The 20,168-nt window shown below is 43.9% G+C and overlaps 1 protein-coding gene across 1 annotated transcript in view; it reads left to right on the top strand.

Moving 5' to 3' along the window:
- SGPL1 (sphingosine-1-phosphate lyase 1) overlaps positions 1-20,168 on the top strand; it is a 67,071-nt gene that overhangs the window by 857 nt on the left and 46,046 nt on the right. The window contains exon 2 of the mRNA XM_073574894.1: positions 18,169-18,334. Coding sequence (XP_073430995.1) covers positions 18,169-18,334 — 166 coding nt within the window. The remainder of the gene's footprint in view (positions 1-18,168; positions 18,335-20,168) is intronic.

Raw genomic sequence — 20,168 nt, forward strand, 5'->3', positions numbered from 1 at the left:
CCGCTCCCTACACAGATGGGTATTAGGAACGAGCCGGTCTCCTTCAGTGTCTCTAGCCTTGTGTGGGACAGCGCTCTGTTACTGACTGCAAGAAGACAAAGCGATCTGTTCCAGAAAGTGGCACTCACCATCCATTAAAACAAAGGATGGAGGGCGAGTGCCTCGTTAATGGAACATATGGATTATTTGTGCATTTTTAAGCGGAGCACCACCAGATCCACTAACCAGAGGGTGAGTGCTGCTATTTAAAAGCACTTAAACCACCACTCCAGCATTTGTCTTTTTAACTTTCAGGGCTGGAGTGGTGCCACTAACGTAAGGTCCCTGCCCCAAGTATTCTACTCAACAACTGCTGTCGTCAGTTGTTCTCGGCGCCGCTCCAGTCCTGCTCCACCATCTTGTGACCGCAGCTTCTGACTAACCGGAAGTCCGAGGTAACGGTCCTAAGCGCCAGTCTGAGAGCCTCGCTGTGTATCACAGACTTACACTGAGTGGTACTTTAGTATTGGGAAATTGCCAAGCTTTTTTTTCCTTTCCTACAGTGTGAATGAAGACGAAGCAAACTTATTCTGCAGGCGATACCCAAGAGTTCATGTGCGTGAATATATGGCCATACACATAAGATGCTCAGCTGACTGCCAAGACCCATTCTACCCTATATATCTGCCCCGTGCCGACGTTTTAGTCAATATTTATCCATAACCATATTGCGAGGCCAGAAACAGTCGAGTCAGATTGTGGCCGGGAGTATGTATATCGCATACTTTCATTCATATGACCAGCTTTCTTGGCATCGGAGAATCCTCACCACCTGTGAGAGAGGGTTTGCATATCAGCAGTCACTATAGGCTTGTATAGCCGCTTCACTGATGCCTCCATCTTGTGCCAGTCATTACACTGGCTACCTATTCGCTACAGGGTCCAGTATAAACTCATCTCACCCACAAAGCTCTCCACTGTTCTGCACCGCCTTATATCTCCTCTCTCATCTGTCTATCGCCCTACACGTGCCCTCCGTTCTACAAATGACCTAAGATAAAACAAACGAAGACCGAGAACAATGTCCAATGATAAAGATTTTTTATTTTATTAGATATCCAACAATATTTGTGTGTATATATGTGTGTGTGTGTGTATATATATATATATATGTGTTTAAAATTGATAATAAGGGGAGGCCAATGCCAAAATAAAGGCACAGCCTGGGGACAGCAATAGTCACTCAATTAAAAGCACCTGCAATAATATCACACAATATGGAGTGAAAACAAAAAATATATATATATATATATATATATATATATATATATAAAAAATGCTGGTGCTAATATAATATAATTATGTGCAAACAACATATAATTCATGCAAACGAGAAAAAACTGTGTGGAAAAATATATATATATAAACAAAAATATATATAAATACTAAGATAATTGGTAATAAATATATTACCACAAAATAAAGTGCAATGTGCCACAGTGATGTAAACAAGAAACGTGTGCAAAAAAAGGGTTTTTTCCACATATATGTGAGAGCACAAACAGAGTGCTGAAAAAATTAATAATAAATAAGCTGCCACAAATGAAATGCAATGTGCCGCAATAATATAATAAATCCGCGTTTATAGCATATAATAGAAAACAAAAATTCACAAAAATTGTGGACAGTGTAGATACCTTTCAGCTGCTTCTGTCCCCAGGATGTGCCAGCCCTGACGCGCGTTTCGGCGTACCTTCGTCAAATGACCTAAGACTAACATCCCCCGTAATCTGAACCTCGCACCTCCATCTCCAAGACTTCTCTCGTGCTGCTCCAGCTCTCTGGAATGCACTTCCCCAGACGATCAGACTGATCCCTAGCCCTGACCTATTCAAGCGCGCTTTGAAAACCCATCTCTTCAAACAAGCCTACCACATCAACTACTCAGCAAACTAACTTTGCCCTGTTCCCTCCTTCCAAATATTATTCTGAATCTGCACCCTACTATTCATCTGTCTCCACACCCTCCATGCACACGATAACTGCACTTGATACTTATCTATTGCACTTAAACACACGGGCTGATGACCGGATCATGCAGCTTTATATGAAAATCCCTATTATAATTGCCAGACCTGAATTAACAAGCATTTCTCACCTACTGTGTCCCCCCATTTCCTTGTAGATTGTAAGCTTGCGAGCAGGGACCTCACTCCTAATGTCACTGTTTGAATTGTCTTAACTTGTATTGAATTTAATGTCTGTACATGTCCCCGCTTAATTGTAAAGTGCTGCGGAATATGTTGGCGCTATATAAATAAAAATTATTATTATTAATTATTATTGTAGCTCAAGTCCGGACAACCCATTTAAGAATACATTTCGTGAGTCCTGCTAGAGGTAATCCCTTATTGGTGGGTGTCCCACAACTGGGGCCACACAGAACAAGGAACATTGATGTCCATTACAATGGTGTGGCATGTGAGACTCAATTCATTCTCTATGGAAATGTTGTAAAAAGCCAAGTTCAGCCTTTGGCACCCTCATAGGGAATAAATGGAGCACAGGTAGCGCATGCGCACCACCACTCCATGCTAATGGCAGCCCCATAGGGAATAGGAGCACAGGTAGAGCATGTGCACCTCCACTCCATTGTAATGGCTGCCCCATAGGGAATGAATGGAGCACAGGTAGAGCTTGCGCACCGCCACTTCGCTCTAATGGCAGCCCCATAGGGAATGAATGGAGCACAGGTAGAGCTTGCGCACTGCCACTTCACTCTAATGGCAGCCCCATAGGGAATGAATGGAGCACAGGTAGAGCATGCGCACCACCCACTCCACTCTAATGGCAGCCCCATTGGGAATGAATGGAGCACAGGTAGAGCTTGCGCACCGCCACTTCACTCTAATGGCAGCCCCATAGGGAATGAATGGAGCACAGGTAGAGCATGCGCACCACCACTCCATTCTAATGGCTGCCCTATAGGGAATGAATGGAGCACAGGTAGAGCATGCGCACCACCACTCCACTCTAATGGCTGCCCCATAGGGAATGAACGAAGCACAGGTAGAGCTTGCGCACCGCCACTCCATTCTAACAGAGATAAAAGCACCCTGATTTGTAGATTGGTATGGATCCACACATTATCACCAGCACTACAAATGGCTGATGACTTGTTTTCTTCACCGGAGATCAACTTTAATAAACTTTGTCTTGGTTTTGGGGGTTATTCTTTAGTATTATATATTGCTATTCACATTTATTAATTTTTCTTTTTGTATCTTATGAATGGCGGCGAGGGATTGTAACCTCTAATCTATAGCACTGATGCACACGGCGTACATGTCAGTACATGGGCTGGGGTCTTCAGCACATCACCTGCTGTGCACACATCTCCTAGGAGTAGACGGCGTCCTTGTCTTCTCCCCTGTGTACAGCGATCAGCTGTGACCTGCAGTGTAAAGGTGCTGATAAAATCCGGATATCTCCTCCACATCTGGACTTTAAACCTCGGTCAGAGATCATGACCTTTGTGCTGCTAATCGGCTCCTCTTCCCATGCTTGGTCCGATATGTGAAACCGCCAGCTTCTCTGGATAAACCTGATGGTCTTGTCCAGCTGAGTGTTTCTTCAGGTTGTGTCCCATCGGCCTGTGTGTAATCTTCAGAACATGTCTGTCTGGCAGTGTATAGCTTCCTCCTGAGCTGTGGTTACAGGACAAGTCCCCACCTCTTCCCTCTTATGACGGCTGCCACATTCAGACACGAAACCTTTGCAGTCATCGTTTTATGACTCAGAAAATAATCGGTCCAGCAAAAAGTCCCATTTGCTGATTTGGCCTCGAGCACAGAATTTTTTTTTTTTTTTTTTATATTTCTTTTGGTGTAAATATTTTATTATGGGATTGTTTTTTTTTTTTGGGGGGGGGGGACTTTCATTAAAGGGGTTTTCAGGATTTGTACAAATTAGACTACATTCACTCATCCACGTGACACATTTGAATGTCATTGTTTTTTTTTTTTTTCTCCTTTTTGTCCTATTCTCATCAGTTTTATTGGTCACATGTGGCCACTAAAGTCTATGGGGATCTGTAAGACATGGTTGAAACTAGGAAGACAGACTTTGTATTTCAGATTTCCTTTTGAGTTCCATCTGTTTTTTACTGCTCCATTGCGAAGAGTCTATAGATAGCGATTTGGCAGTCTCCTGCTCCAGTGCCAAAATAAGGCCGTGTTCACATGTTGCGTTTTTGCTGTGGTTTTTAATTCTAGATTTAACGTGTTTTACAGTAACAGCACAGTCTGAGATTTCAGAAATCTCATGCACACACATTGCTTTTTAGCAAAAACTCAGTAAAATTGCTTTTTGTAAGCAGGTTTTGCCATAAAAAAATGGAACGTGTGAACATAGCCTATCAGATCATTCACCAACCATGTGTGTATGTTGCCATCCGTTGTGTCCTCCTTTTTTTTTTTTTTTTTTTTTTTTTTTTTTTTTCTGAAGCCATATACTGTTCATGTAGTTAATTCAATGCGGCTGTTAAAACAGAACCTTTATAAGTGTATCCTTAAAAATCAGGGATTACCTATGCCCCAGCTCCCTCCCTGGTAAGGGCAGTACCCCAGGGTAATACTATTTGGAACCCTGAAAAGGAAATGCAAAAATATAATTCCCTCAACAGTTTCCTATGGGACAGCAGGATAAATCGGGGCACAGCCCTTCGCTATTTCTTGCTGTCCCATAAACATTGAATGAAGCTGATATCGAGCAAGTTCTAGGAAGCGAGCGCGGCCCATCAGAACCGGATGAAGGGTCTCAATCTGCTAATGAGGAGGCGTAACCAAAGCCCCCTTATTCACATGTGCATTAAGTTATTTTCTCAGGCACTGCACCAGTAACAGATACCGTGACACTATGGTTGTTAAAGGGAATCTGTCACCCCCTAGGACGCTATGGGCAAACAGGTACTAGAATGGTTAAACCAGTCTTACCTGTCTGCCCCATAGCTGCGGTTTAGAGCTTGAGAAATGCAATTATAATCTTTTATGTTAATGATTTCTTCCAGGCTCCAGGGCATGTGCTGCCTGGAAGAAATCCCTGACTGCTCTCCATTGCAAAACCACCGCCATCCCATGCACTTTTCACTACCCTGTGATGTGCGGTCGCGACGCTGTAATCCTGCGGTTATGGGTACCTTATCTGTCCTAATGGCGGTGTCCTGTTTCTGCGCAGGCGAGTCACTGCTCAGAAGGATGAAGACACTGCCCATAGAAGAGAGGATATGGTACCCTTAACCGCAGGATTACGGCGTCACGACTGCACATCACAGGGTAGTGTAAAGTGCATAGGAGGGGGTGGTATTGTAATGAAGAGGGGAGGCACTGCACGCCCCGGAGCCTGGAAGAAATCATTAGCATAAAAGATTGAAAGTGTATTTCTCAAGCTCTAAACCGCAGCTATGAGGCATACAGGTAATACTGGTTTAACCTTTCTGGTACCTGTATTCCCACAGTAATGGCCCTGGGGGTGACAGATTCCCTCTAAAGTGGGTAAGTCCCCAACAGAATTGTACATCTAGTTAAAATTCTCTTGGGGGTGACAGACTTCTTAATGTTGTAGAAGTCCTCTTGGAGAGCTAACGGAACAGTTTTCTACTTGTCTTTTCATTAATTTGTGAGGAACGCCCAGTTCTAGGTAATGTCATTGTTTTTCCAAAATTAACCCACTTCTTGACGACCGTCTTCATAGTGTGCCATGGTTTATCTAATGCCTTGGAAAAAAATGTGTACCATCCCATGACTGCTAACTCTCAACCATGGGGTGCCTTTGCTGTGTTATAAGCTGTTTACAGTCTGCGACTTTTGGTGTAAAATGCCACCAAGTAAACGAAAGGAATAGTCCTACTACTGTAGAACAGCAACTTTATGCTCAGCTAACTGGAATCCCTGTAAGTGGTGGCAGCTCTGTACTAACAACAATTTAATATGAGCTTAATTGTGATTGGCTAATTCCGAACACAATTATACGAGGCTTATGCAACCACATAATTTTAATTTTATTTTCATCTCCTTCACGATGATTTGATTCTGATTCTCCACATATTTGTACAGATTATGGGTACTATTAAAGTTGAAAGAGTTCTGAATTTATTCTTTTTGGAGATAGAGAGAGATATATATATATATATATATATTACTCTGTATAAACCTGTTATGAAGCAGGATAGGGTATCTGGAGCTGTGATAGGTCATTTTTACTGCACAATAATAATAATAATTTTATTTCTATAGCACCAACATATTCTGCGGCACTTTACATTATAGAGGGGACGTGTCAGACAAACATTACAGCATAACAAACACAGATCAAACCAGATACCAAGAGGATTGAGGGCCCTGCTCGCAAGCTTACAATCTGAGGAAAAAGACACACGAAAGGTGGATGGTAACGCTTTCTTTCGTTGTTTGGACCATCCCTAGTGTAAGAATCGGGTGTTCCTGTTGCTGCATGAACCAGTTAACAGCCTAAGTATATAACAGTACAGACAGAGAGGGCTCTTAAATGCATAAAGCATGTGAGAACATGAGGTGAGGAACCTGGTTATGGTGAAAATTTTGAATGAGTCACACAGGGATAATTAGGTTAATGCGTTGAGGCGGTACGGTAGGCCAGTTTGAACAAATGCGTTTTTAGGGCACACTTAAAATTGTGGGGATTAATCGTATTAACCTGGGTAATGCATTCCAAAGAATTGGCGCAGCGCATGAAAAGTCTTGGAGACGGGAGTGGGAGGTTCTGATTATTGAGGATGTTAACCTCGGGTCATTAGCACAACGGAGGGCACGGGTAGGGTGGTAGACAGAGACAAGGGAGGCGATGTAGGGTGGTGCTGAGCCATGGAGTACTTTGTGGGTGAGGGTAATATGTTAGTACAGGATTCTGGAGTGGATGGATAACCAGTGTAATGACTGGCACAAGGTAGAGGCATCATTGGTGAGGAATATGAACCTGGCTGCTGCAATCAAGACAGAATGGAGAGGGGAGAATCTGGTAAGAGGGAGACCGATTAGTAGAGAGTTACATTAGTCCAGACGAGAATGAATAAGAGAAACAGCAGAGTCGAAAATAATAAAAGATTGAATTCTAGAAATGTTTTTGAGGTGCAGATAACTGATGACGGAATCACTGATTGGGTGGATCAAGGAAATGCTGTAGATATAGTATATCTTGACTTCAGCAAAGCATTTGACAAAGTATCTCATACAATCCTTATTGAAAAAATGACTAAGTATGGAATGGACAAGGCAACTGTTAGGTGGATTCATAACTGGCTTAGTGATTGGACCCAAAGAGTGGTCGTAAATGGCTGCACATCCACTTGGAAGAATGTCTCAAGTGGGGTACCACAGGGCTCTGTCCTGGGCCCTGTATTGTTCAACATCTTTATCAACGGTTTAGATGAAGGAATTGAGGGTAAACTGATTAAATTTGCTGATGACACAAAGCTAGGAGGGATAGCTAATACTAGAGAAGAGAGAGAGAGGATTCAAAAAGATATAAATAAACTGGAGCAGTGGGCAGCAACTAACAGAATGGTTTTTAACAGGGAAAAATGCAAACTACTACATCTGGGCAATAAAAATGAAAAAAGCATATACAGAATGGGAGGAATAGGGCTAAGCAACAGCACATATGAAAAAGACTTGGGTATACTAATAGATCACAGACTGAATATGAGTCAACAGTGTGATGCAGCAAAACAGGCAAATGCAATTTTAGGATGTATTAACAGAAGCATACAGTCTAGATCACGTGAAGTCATTATTTCGCTCTACTCCTCTTTAGTCAGACCTCATCTGGAATACTGTGTCCAGTTTTGGGCACCACATTTTAAAAAAGACATCAAGAAACTGGAGCAAGTTCAGAAAAGAGCGACCAGAATGGTGACCGGTCTGCAAACCCTGTCTTATGAGGAAAGGTTGCAGGATTTGGGAATGTTTAGTTTGCAAAAGAGAAGACTGAGAGGAGACTTAATAGCTGTCTACAAATATCTAAAGGGCTGTCACATTGTAGAAGGATCATCTTTATTCTCATTTGCACAAGGAAAGACTAGAAGCAATGGGATGAAACTGAATGGGAGGAGACACAGATTAGATATTAGAAAAAACTTTTTGACAGAGTGATCAATGAGTGGAACAGGCTGCCACGAGAAGTGGTGAGTTCTCCTTCAATGGAAGCCTTCAAACAGAGGCTGGACAGACATCTGTCTGGGATGATTTAGCGAATCCTGCTTTGACCAGATGGCCCAGGAGGTCCCTTCCAACTCTACGATTCTATGAAGGGAGTTCTACATTGAACGTTGTAGAAGCAAAACCCCAAATTGGTGGTGGAATTACATTTTTTACACTTGGCCATTGTGTGTAGCTTCCCATTGGAGGTATATATTGAGGGATACTCTTGTTATATACATCTGCCAGAAGGCTCAGATGTCATGTGTACAGAGGCATATTTATGGCCAGAACGTATAATGTCCAGTATATTTAAGGTAGTAATTCAATATGCATTCAGTTGAAGGGGGTTTTCCAGGACTTGAAATCATAGAATGTAAGAGTTGGAAGGGACCGCCAGGGTCATCGTGTCCACCCCCTGATCAATGCAGGATTCATTAAAACCATCTCAGACAGATGTCTGTCCAGCCCATGTGTGAATACTTCCATTGCAGGAGAACTCACCACCTCTCGTGGCAGCCTGTTCCACTCATTGTTCACCCTCACTGTCAAAAAGGTTTTTTCCTAATATCTAATCTGTATTTTCTCCCTTTCAGTTTCATTCCATTGCCTTTTGTGTTTCCATGTGTAAATGAGAATAAGGATGATCCCTGTACACTGTGACAGCCCTTCAGATATTTGCAGACCGCTATTAAGTCTCCTCTCAGTCTTCTTTTTTGCAAACTAAACATTCCCAGAGCCTTTAACCGTTCCTCATTGGACATACTCTGCAGTCCGCTCAATATATTTATGGAATGTCTGTGGGACAGATCATCAATAGATTAGTGAGGGTCTGACACCCCAAGGATCAGCTCATATCTACTATGCTGTGGCCAGGTGTGAGCAGCGTATGGAGCAGAACACCGCAGTTCCGCACATTGTTTAGTGCTGCATGTAATCTCCCATTCAACTTTTACTTACTAGGTGCTGATATCTCTGTTATACTGGCACTTTCGTGTTGTTGCACAAGATAAGATGAAAGTACAAGTCTTGTATATATCGTATAACATTGGCTGGCAGGCGTCTTCTCGTAGCTTGGTGCGTCTACTAGTAGATATACAGGTATTATCGGGTGCTTGTGTGGTGAGACTACGCTCGTGTATGTAAGGAAGTTGTATCTACCACAGATGATGTTGTTCTCATTTGAGGTTTTATCTTTTTGCTTAGTCTAAGAAATGAAGTTCAGATGCTCTTTAGGCTAAAGGCACAGTGAACAAATCTGTGTCATGGGTCTCGTTTTATGGGAATGCAAGGAGTCTGAGTCCGTCAGCAGAACTGGTCCAAAACTATGTAGGAGTACACAAGTCTTCACGTGTCAGCGTACTCTATCCTATTTTTCAGGATTGTCTAATGTGTTTGTGGGTCACCAGGCTGAACCCAGATGGCGGGGATGTAGGGGAGGAAGAGGGATTGGGCGCAGTGGATTTCCGAATGCTCGCTGTCCTACTCCCATAGGAGGTCAGCCACTGCAGCCCTCATACTTTCCCCAATCCACAAGAAATGCATGCCCTCATCTCAGCAAAGCTGTGTTCACATGCTGTGTTTTTGCAGCCTTTTTATGCAAATTAACTTTTGCTTTTTACAGTACCAGCAAAAGCTGAGATTTCAGAAATCTCATTCACTTTATTTTTTTTTTTTTGTTTTGCAACCATAGAAAGCAAAGTGAAAAAATTGCAAAAAATTAAACTTTTTTTACTTGCATTATTGTTGAATAAAAACTGAATTAAACAAGTACGCTTTGTCTACAGTAGGTGTTTCGTTCCCAAAATGTGCTGCAAAAAATACTACTCCAAAATGCTGCAAAATACTGAAAAACAAAAGCGAGCAGGCTTTGACTGCTGAAGAAAAGGCAGCAAAAATGCTGCATGTGTACATGGCCTAAGTATAAGGGAGTCGGGAGGTAGGGCTGACATGGTGCTGGCAGCTTCGTCTGGTCACATAAAGTTTCCCTGTACATTTAGCTTTAGATGTGGATAAAATAAATGCTGCACTAGTATGTCCAAAGCACAACTGATCATCAATACAATTGTAGAATCACTAGATGGAGGCCTGATGCTACCGCATCGGGCGGGCAGTTATGTCACGATGGGGGCAGGCTTTGCAGCGTTGAGAATCTCTCCCCCATGTGCTCACCCATCTTTCCGCTCTCTTTTTTTCCGCATGTGCTGACTACTCCCGTCTGTGCTCTCTTCTTTGACCTGTCTACCCCATGTGCTATCCCCCTTGTCTGCTGTCTCTTTCCTTCCTGTGTTCTCCTGTGTCTGACCATGTACAGAACATACCACAGCTCCTGGGCAGGGGAGGAAGCAAAAGACAATACTGACATTACAGCATGAGATCGCAGAGGAAACATTTTGTGAGGTAAAATATTGTTTAAAAACAGTCAGTGAAATATATTACCTCACAAAACGTATCCTCTGTGATTCCCGTGCTGTAATGTCAGTATTGTCTTTTGCTTCCTCCCCTGCCCAGGAGATGTGGTATGCTCCACACACGGTCAGATACACACAATTTTTAAAATGAACTTTCGTTTGTGGGAAAAACCCTTTAATTACAAGGCAATTATATAAATGGATATAGAAATACAATGATAAATGATTAAGGGAATAGAGTTTCACAATAAATCACGATGCGTTATGTGAGGGTAATAAAACAGAGTAGAGAGAATAGCAGAAAGTCAAAAGTGCTCGGACAGAACAATGCTAAGATCTGACATCACTGCCCACATGTGAAAACTGGAACATCTCCTATTTCAATGAAACTGTATAGCATTAAATAAAGTGACATGCTATGAAGAAATCCATTGTGTGCAGATGAAGCACATGTGCTACAGAATAGCACAAGTATAAATGAACAGTGTCATGCATATTGCCAATTCAACCCCCCAGCATGTATCCTGCGCCCAACGCGTGATTCGCCTGTAACTTTCACGAGGTTCCGCCGGGCTTCGTTTTTCAAGTCTGTAGAATACGTTCTGAAATGGACAACCTTGTCTTTACAAAACCTGGGCTTTACAAAACTAGAGCCATGAGGCTATTTGTGTTTTTTTTTTTTTTTTTTTTTTTTTTTTTTTTTTTTTTTTTCTCGTGCATCTCTTCTTTTGTCCTTGTATTCTCCTCTAGCTGTTTGCAGTTCGTGTCCATTTTGCAACACTCTAAGGCTACTTTCACACATCAGGTTTTCGGCGTCAGGCGCGATCCGGCGTCGTGCCGGAACGCCGGATCCGGCAAATGTTTCGTAAAACCGGATGTGACGGATCCGGTTTTCTGCCGGATCCGTCTTTTTCTTGACAGACAAAACCGGATCCGTCTCATCCGGTTCATCCGTTTTTCTATCCGTTTTTCGACGGATTACGCCGGATCCGGTTTTTAAAATTGACCCTTGTGGCCTTCCGAACGGGATTGGCTACTGGAAAACTATATATAGCATGTTCCTACAGCCCTTCTTTGACAGGTTGTAGAGGAGAAAGTGCAGGTTGGAGAGAAGAGCAAGTTACTGGCGAAGATGGATGTTGTCATTGGAAATATTTTGAAGAATTTGGCGGATTTTATAGCGGAGGCGAATCGTTTGAGGGTGATTGTTCTGGAGAAGGAGAGAGCGAGACAGCAGCGCATCAGGCATCGTAGACGACGTTTGTGGATCCACCCCATCACAGCCAAGAGAATGACGCGTGGGGTCTATTCTACACTCTGCATGGACCTTCGACGAAACCCGGATAAATTTTTTGGATATGTTAGGATGAAAATGGAGAATTTTGATTACTTGGTGGAGCGCATTGCACACCTCATAAGAAAAGCGGACACCTATTGCCGCTTCTCTGTTTCACCCGCAGAGCGTCTGATGGTGACTTTAAGGTAAGCCACATTTATTGGATATGCTCGCATCAGAGCACACTTTCACTGCAATCTTGTTGGTGGTAGTTTGTATCTCCAAGTGTTATAGGTCAGTTTTGGTATGTAATGCTGTGATTTAAAACTAATTTATTGTTTTTTAATTCCCCACAGATTTCTTGCAACTGGAGAATCTCTTTCGTCACTGCATTTCCAGTACAGACTCGGGATTTCCACCATATCTGGAATTGTGAAGTACACATGCCGTGCACTGTGGGACTCCTTAGCTGAAGAGTTTTTACCAGAGCCCACAACAGAGAGGTGGATTGAAATTGCTGACAAGTTTCAACAGATATGTCAGTTTCCAAACTGCTTGGGCGCTGTGGACGGGAAACATATCCGCATTGTAAAGCCAGCTGGATCGGGATCGGAATATTTCAATTACAAGAAATATTTTTCAATTGTCCTCATGGCCATCGCTGACGCGGAATACAAATTTATTGCGGTTTGGGGCCTATGGCCGCTCCAATGACTCTCAAGTTTTCAAACTGTCTGCCATGGGGCGTAAACTGTATGGAAACACCTTCCAGTTCCCACCACCTAGACCGCTGCCGCAAACATCTGGTCCACCTATGCCATTTGTCTGTGTAGGGGATGAAGCCTTCCAGCTGTCAGAACACCTTTTGAAACCGTACTCTAGCAGAGGATTGACAAGACCAAAACGCATTTTTAATTACCGCCTCACAAGATCAAGAAGAATGGTTGAATGTACCTTTGGTATTCTGACAGCCAAATGGCGGGTCCTATTGACTGCGATCAACCTCAAGACAGAAACTGTGGACGAGGTGATCAAAGCGTGCGTGGTACTCCACAATTTTGTTATCTGCAAGGAACCCATTTCCATTGAGGACACCTCTGAAGAAACCACCTTGCAAGATTACCATGACATTACCACTAGAAGTTCTGTGACGGTTTCAGTAATGAGGGACAATTTTGCAATATACTTTGTCACCTCAAGGCAGAGTACACTGGCAGGATGACAGAGTGTGAAAGATTTGTGCCCTTAACCAAACTTGTGTACCTTCTGGACCAACAGTATATACCTTTGCCAACCAAAGTTGGCTATCTTGTCATGGTCTTACTATTTTTAGCTTTAGGCCACAGGTGTGTGCCTGGTTGTGTTTTATGCAAAGTATTTCACCTTTTAACAAAAGTTGTGTACATTGTTATGAAATCACCAACAATAAACACAACTTTTTAGGTGAAATACTTTGCTTCAAACACAACCAGGAACACAACTGTGGCAAAAAGCTAAAATTTACCCACAGTTATATACCTAGTTTTGAATACCATTTCACCTTTTAAATACCCTGTATTTAACCTTTTTCGCCACAGAAAGAAATGACAGACAACCAGTGTAAAATAATTTAACTTTTATTGAAAAATGTTTTTTTTAGTAAACTTTTTTAAAATTTTAATAAACTTGTTTAATAAAGCTTTGAAACCATAAAACTGGTCATTTTTATTTAAATACACACATTATAAATCTGTGTAGTGTGTGGTGGAAATACTGCTGGAGGGGCTGCGGGACACTTCGACACTGGGAGTGTGGAGAGAGGACTGGGATCGTGGTGGGGAAGGAACAGTTAGAGGTGAAGGTGTGGAAAAAAACTACAGAATGGGTGGACATGTGGGAAGCAGAAGAGGTGGTGGGTGGTGGAGTGGAGGGTTGGGCAGGGACTGTAGGAGCAGATGATGTTGATGGCAAGTTGTATGGGGAAGGAGTTTGGTACGGGGCAGGTTGCTGGAAGTGGGGAGGTGTCTGGTACGGGGCAGGTTGCTGGAAGTGGGGAGATGTCTGGTACGGGGCAGGTTGCTGGAACTGGGGAGGTTGCTGGTGCTGGGGAGGTTGCTGGTGCTGGGGAGGTTGCTGGTGCTGGGGAGGTTGCTGGTATGTAATAGGAGGGGGAGGATGGAAAGTGGCTGGAGGGGGTGTAGATGTAATAGGAGGGGGGAGGATGGAAAGTGGCTGGAGGGGGTGCAGGTGGAGGAACTACTGTGGTGGGAGGAGGAGGTTGGGAGGTAACTTGCTGGAGAGCAGCGTGGCATGAATGCATTACATGCATCTGCTGGGCAGGACAGAGCGTTTCCATGCGCTCCACAACAGACCTGAAAAAGGTGTGGTTTGGCGAAGATCTTGCTTCTGAATGCATGGTTTGCAGAAGTGTCTTCACCTCCAGAATGCTGGAGTTGATCTGCTGATAGCCTGCGGAGATTTGCTCTGACAAGACTTTTAGACAGTTCTGGAAAGATGCATTCAGATGCAAGAACTCTGGCGCATAAGTCTTTTCCTGACCCCTCTGCTGCTGCCGCCCAGTACCCGCAGGTGTACTAGAGGTGGCAGGGGCAGAAGGGTGGGGTAAAGGGAAAGCGATCTCCTCACCAGCAGCTTCATGTAATGTAGGCGGCCACGATGCTCCTGTGCTGGTGGATGGGACAGATGGGTCGAATGTGTGGGAAGGCTGGGAAGGTGCAGATGTACCGGGGCGGTCGAAGTGTCCCTCGGTGCCGGTATCCTCAGGGATCGCCTCAGAAGGGTCCAATCGTGCAGGCTCCCGAGTGCTGCTCACCGTGCTGTGGAATAAAGAGAAAAAAAAACAATTAAAATACTGACATGGTATGGCCCTGGCTGAAAAAAAAAATTTACATCTAACATTTTTTTTCACATGTGGTGTGTAATATTTACCTTCTAGTGACCATTGTTTCCCGGAGGAACGACAGGGCTTCTGCGTACTTGTACTTGCTCCTGCGTCCTCCAGATCCACTCGGGGCCCGCATCTCTTTATTGAACTCCTTCTTGAAACGATCCCTCACAGACCGCCACCGATTCACAATTCTGTTCCCTGAAACGAGAAAGGACAAAGTGGTTAGTATACAACATCAGTGTTTCCCAAACTCCAGTCCTCATGGTCCCCAGGGGTCATGTTTTCAGGATTTCCATAGTAAATAGAAATCCTGAACACATGATCCGTGGGGACCACGAGGACTGGAGTTCGGGAAACACTGGTTTACATCAAGCAACCGGTACTGTATATACTTACGCTCTTTAATCTGGGCCAGAACATCGAGGTCCTCCCAGCGGCCCACAAGGAGCGAACAGATTTCCTCCCAGAGTCGTCGGGTAACGATAAGGTCAGCGTGGCGGCGGTCAGCCATATTCCAGAGCGGCTCCCTTTCTCTGACGAGATCGATGAGGTGGTCCACATCGAGTCCTCCATCCTCACCGTCAGAGTCGGGAGCACGCTGTGAAGGCTGTTAAAGAAAAAGACAAAAATAACATAATTAGCCTCCACAAAAGAAATGAAATAAAAAGTGCAAAAATATTTATACTTGCACGCTGGTGACCGCCGCGTTGCTGTCGCCGACGACCCTGGGAGGCACTGCGAGGACCTCTTGGCCGAGCACCAGATTGGGAAGATTAGAGAAGAAAACAAAAAATGTTATGTCTTTGGATGTAAGCATTTGTTTGCTGTGTGTGGTCTGCAGAACATTGTTTTCTATGTGTTGTGTGTAGTGTGATGTTGTGTTTCTGCGTTTGATGCAAAAAACTTACCAATTGTGAGCCCACTCCAAGTGTCTGTCCACCCCTTCCTTCTTCTTCTGGGAGCTCCTCTTCATCTTGTGAATCCTGTTTTGAAATAAAAGGCAATGAATAGACATATATTACAGAGATGATGGATTTTGGAAATAAAAACTTACCGTCAAACGCTGACGATGCGAGGGAGGGCTCCCAGAAGATGATGTGCTGTCTTCCTGGTGGCCACACTCCATGCCTGTGGGTGGTGTTCCACCTGCTGCCATTGCTGCTGCTGCTGCATCTATTGGGCGGCTGTTGAATAAAGAGAAACAAAGGGCCAATGAATATCTTGATATTCAATAGCCCTAGTTTGGAGGAATGGGGGATTTGATAATTACCGTCTCTCATCTGCTGCTGGCCTCCCCTCCTCAGCATGTTCCATTTGCTGCTCCATTTGGGGTGGTGGTGGTGCTGATGGTGCTGCAGTGGTCTCCTGCCTTCTCCTGCTGCGCTTGGTTGCTTTCTTGGGTGGCATGTTGGGTGTGGCTGTGGGTCCCACTGTCTTGCTTTTATATATGTCTTGTGGGCAGAGCTACTGAGCATGCTCAGACCCAAAAAAACGGATCCGGCGCATTGCGGCGCTCATAGGCTTTCATTGTGTGAAAAAGCCTATGTATGAAGGCGGGGATAGTGACTGCGGCACTAATTGGGCACCGGTCACAACACCGCATGAGAGCTCTGGAGCGGCACGGGAGGGGAGTATAAGCTTTTTTTTATTTATCAGTGCCAAATATTTTAGTTCAAGAAGGGGTTGTCCTAGTAGTGGACATCCCCTTTTAATTGTATCTTTTTCTGATCATTTATGTTCTGTGAGGATGTGGGTTGTAATAATCTGCCTAGGTGATTAACTATGCAATTAGTTTTATTCCTTCCTTCCAGTCATACAGCAACTCCAGACCAAAATACAAAGCCCTCAGTCCACAAGGTCCCAACCCGGGATCGGTAGTTGACACTGCTCTCGTTCCAGGTGATACACACTGCCTCGTAACTTTTGGTTGGCCCACAGGTTTTGGATCTCCCACCAGTATAGGCTGCAGTCTGAGCCCATGTTCCTCCAGATGATAGATATCACAATCGTAGCACGTGCATCCCACTCCAACCAGCAAGAACATACCCCACACACTCGCGCACTCACTCCCTCCCTCGTCAGTGTCCTAAATACCCCAAGCCGCCACCCGCACCCTCCTGGAATAGAGCTATCTGTGCATTGGTGGAGGTATTTTCCTGATGCTGAGCCCATCACCTGGGACTGTGGTGACGGATCCACTATCTCCATCCTTATAATGGGACTAGTGGTTGGGAGAACAATGGCTTAATTGAGGACCCTGAGACACCGATGGGAGTAATGGAGTGATTGGTGGTAAAGGTAAAGTCCTGTCTGGCCTTGGGTAAACATAAGATCCAGCCGGCACATTTTCTTCTGCTTACTGCCACTGAATATAGACATAGATTCCAGAGGCTGAAGTGACGAGCGAGCGAATCTCTAATAATACACAACAAGAAGAGCGACATAACTGGTGCTGAAAAAAGTCCGCATCCCTTAGAGCCGTGGATTCCGCTCTACGCGAATTGGTCCAATAGTTTTTCAAACAAGACCAGATCCTCACAGGTCCCCACTTTTATAAGTCATCTACTTACACACATATTAATAAGTCGCCAGGCTTTTGTGAAGACCCCTAACTGCAGTATCTTGTTCGTTACGCAAGATCATCTGTTAATGCATTTCATCCCAATTATTTTATCTGACAGTTTATTATGGCCCTATGATTCTTCTGACGTTTTGAGTTTTAGGCTGTGTGCCCACAGTAGCGTTTTTGAAGCGTTTTTAGGGGTCAAACCGCTTCAAAAACGCTTAAAAGAAGCTTCCCATTCATTTTAATGCTTTTTGGCCTTTTTTCTGCCAATGGATGCGTTTTTTACCGCTAAGGAAACGCTTAGCTGCTAAAAACGCAGCATGTTCATTAATTTTGCGGCTCAGTCCGCGTTTTTAGCTATTTCCTATGGTCCAGAAGACGTGCGGAAAAAAACGCATCAAAAACGCGCGTTTTCTGGGTCAGGTTTAAAACGCTACTATCTCCATGCTTCTTTGGCTCTATGAAGCCAGAGCTGTCAAATCAAAGAAAAATGGGGTGGCAATTGGTGGAAAGATGGCTTTATATGATGGACCTTAGTTTTCAGTCTCTGTGCTGACAGAAAAGGGAATATGTCTATTTATTGTGAAGTATAGCTATTGTCATATCTAGACTTCACAATAAAGTTTCCTTTGCTCCCTTGCTTACAGAAGAGTACACAGTGGTCTTTGCTTGTGGTACTGTACGTTTGTAGTCTGCATAACCACTAAAACTAGTGACTCTGCTTTACTGTGCAGACTGGGCAAGGGAATACAGAGGATGCTTTATCTGTGTAGTCATTTTTTAGCTGTTTTATGCTTTATTGTTTTTTGTCTCCCCAGAAAACCTTAATGGATTATAAAGAAATAGCTCTACAGTATGTGCTGGACTTCCGAAGCTTTGTAAACGATTCCTTCAAAGATCTCGAGCCATGTCATCTTATAATGCTGACCTTTGCCTCCACAATGGTGACCGTATGGGTATATAACTTTATATTTCAGCGTGAGAGTAAGTATTTATAGTCATTGCAGTTATTTAAAAAAAAAAAAAATCATGGCAGAAGTTGTAGAGGTGAAAAACTTGATCCAACTTGCCTCATCCATATGTCATACGTGTGTCTTGTGTAGTAAATATAGTCTGGGTAGAATATATGCAATAAAATCACAATTCTGTACAGGCCCCAAAGTTGATTTCCAGGTAATAAATGTGTTCATATATATGTAAACTCGCAACCAAGATATACAATTTTTTTTCTCTGCTGGCGAATGTTTCTCTGGGTTACTGGGGTGTATTACAGCTCTGAGAGTAGAGCATAGACTGCAGAGGTACATGAAATGCAAAGTATTCTGTGATACTGGATTCTGGACATTTTCTCTCCTAGAGGTGCGATAGTTTAAAAAAAATAAAAATAAATTTTTTTTTTTTATTTTTTTTGTTGGAAATACTTCCAGAATGAAATGCAGTACAGCTCTTGGACTATGTTCAAACAAACATATTCTTGGTCAGTGTGCTGTGCGTGTCTGTCATGGGCTGCACCCAAACAGCACAATGACCAGTGTTGGTCAATGCCCACTTTTCTTCTGCAAATGAGACTGTGTCTACATACATGGTACGCGGGTTCTGCACGTCTCCACAATGTAGATGCATGGTACGCGGGTTCTGCACGTCTCCACAATGTAGATGCATGGTACGTGGGTTCTGCACGTCTCCACAATGTAGATGCATGGTACGTGGGTTCTGCACGTCTCCACAATGTAGATGCATGGTACGCGGGTTCTGCACTTCTCCACAATGTAGATGCATGGTACGCGGGTTCTGCACGTCTCCACAATGTAGATGCATGGTACGCGGGTTCTGCACGTCTCCACAATGTAGATGCATGGTACGCGGGTTCTGCACGTCTCCACAATGTAGATGCATGGTACGCGGGTTCTGCACGTCTCCACAATGTAGATGCATGGTACGCGGGTTCTGCACGTCTCCACAATGTAGATGCATGGTACGTGGGTTCTGCAAGTCTCCACAATGTAGATGCATGGTACGTGGGTTCTGCAAGTCTCCACAATGTAGATGCATGGTACGCGGGTTCTGCACGTCTCCACAATGTAGATGCATGGTACGCGGGTTCTGCACTTCTCCACAATGTAGATGCATGGTACGCGGGTTCTGCACTTCTCCACAATGTAGATGCATGGTACGCGGGTTCTGCACGTCTCCACAATGTAGATGCATGGTACGCGGGTTCTGCACGTCTCCACAATGTAGATGCATGGTACGCGGGTTCTGCACTTCTCCACAATGTAGATGAGTGCAGGGAACTCCACACAGACCCATCTACAGGTCAGTTAGTGGCATGGAGAGTAGTGATCCTCTGGAACTGGGTTTCATACACCTGTCTAAATGTAGCTCAGCTGATTTCAAGCGTAAATGGTGGGGGGTTTAGATGAACTTGATGAACTAAACAATTTTTTTTCTCTCCTTCTGACTGTCCACGTCACTGTTTTCTTAGTTAATGGATATTTTTTTTCTTTTCATCTGTACTAACTGCGTAAAAAGTGATTTGAAAGTGAGGAAGGGTCCATTTACCCTGAGCAATGCAGAGAGTTATCCTAGTGCCAGTCGGCAGCATTCGGATCCGCACTGAGCGACCTGTAATAGATTGCTCTCGGAGTCAGCAGCAGGATATTAATCCTTGTACAAACCGAAAGCTTATTTCACCTGACTAACAAGCGTTTTGCTTATTCATTGGGTGATCGGCACCCTGTGTAGACTGCACAGTTAGAGTAACTAGTGCTCGTTCACAATGATCGGGCTGTCTGAATTCAGCGTTGCTCTACCATAA

The sequence above is a fragment of the Dendrobates tinctorius genome, unplaced genomic scaffold (assembly GCF_039654945.1).
Source record: "Dendrobates tinctorius isolate UK_male_01 unplaced genomic scaffold, ASM3965494v1 ptg000040l, whole genome shotgun sequence".
In the NCBI taxonomy this organism is placed as follows: domain Eukaryota; kingdom Metazoa; phylum Chordata; class Amphibia; order Anura; family Dendrobatidae; genus Dendrobates; species Dendrobates tinctorius.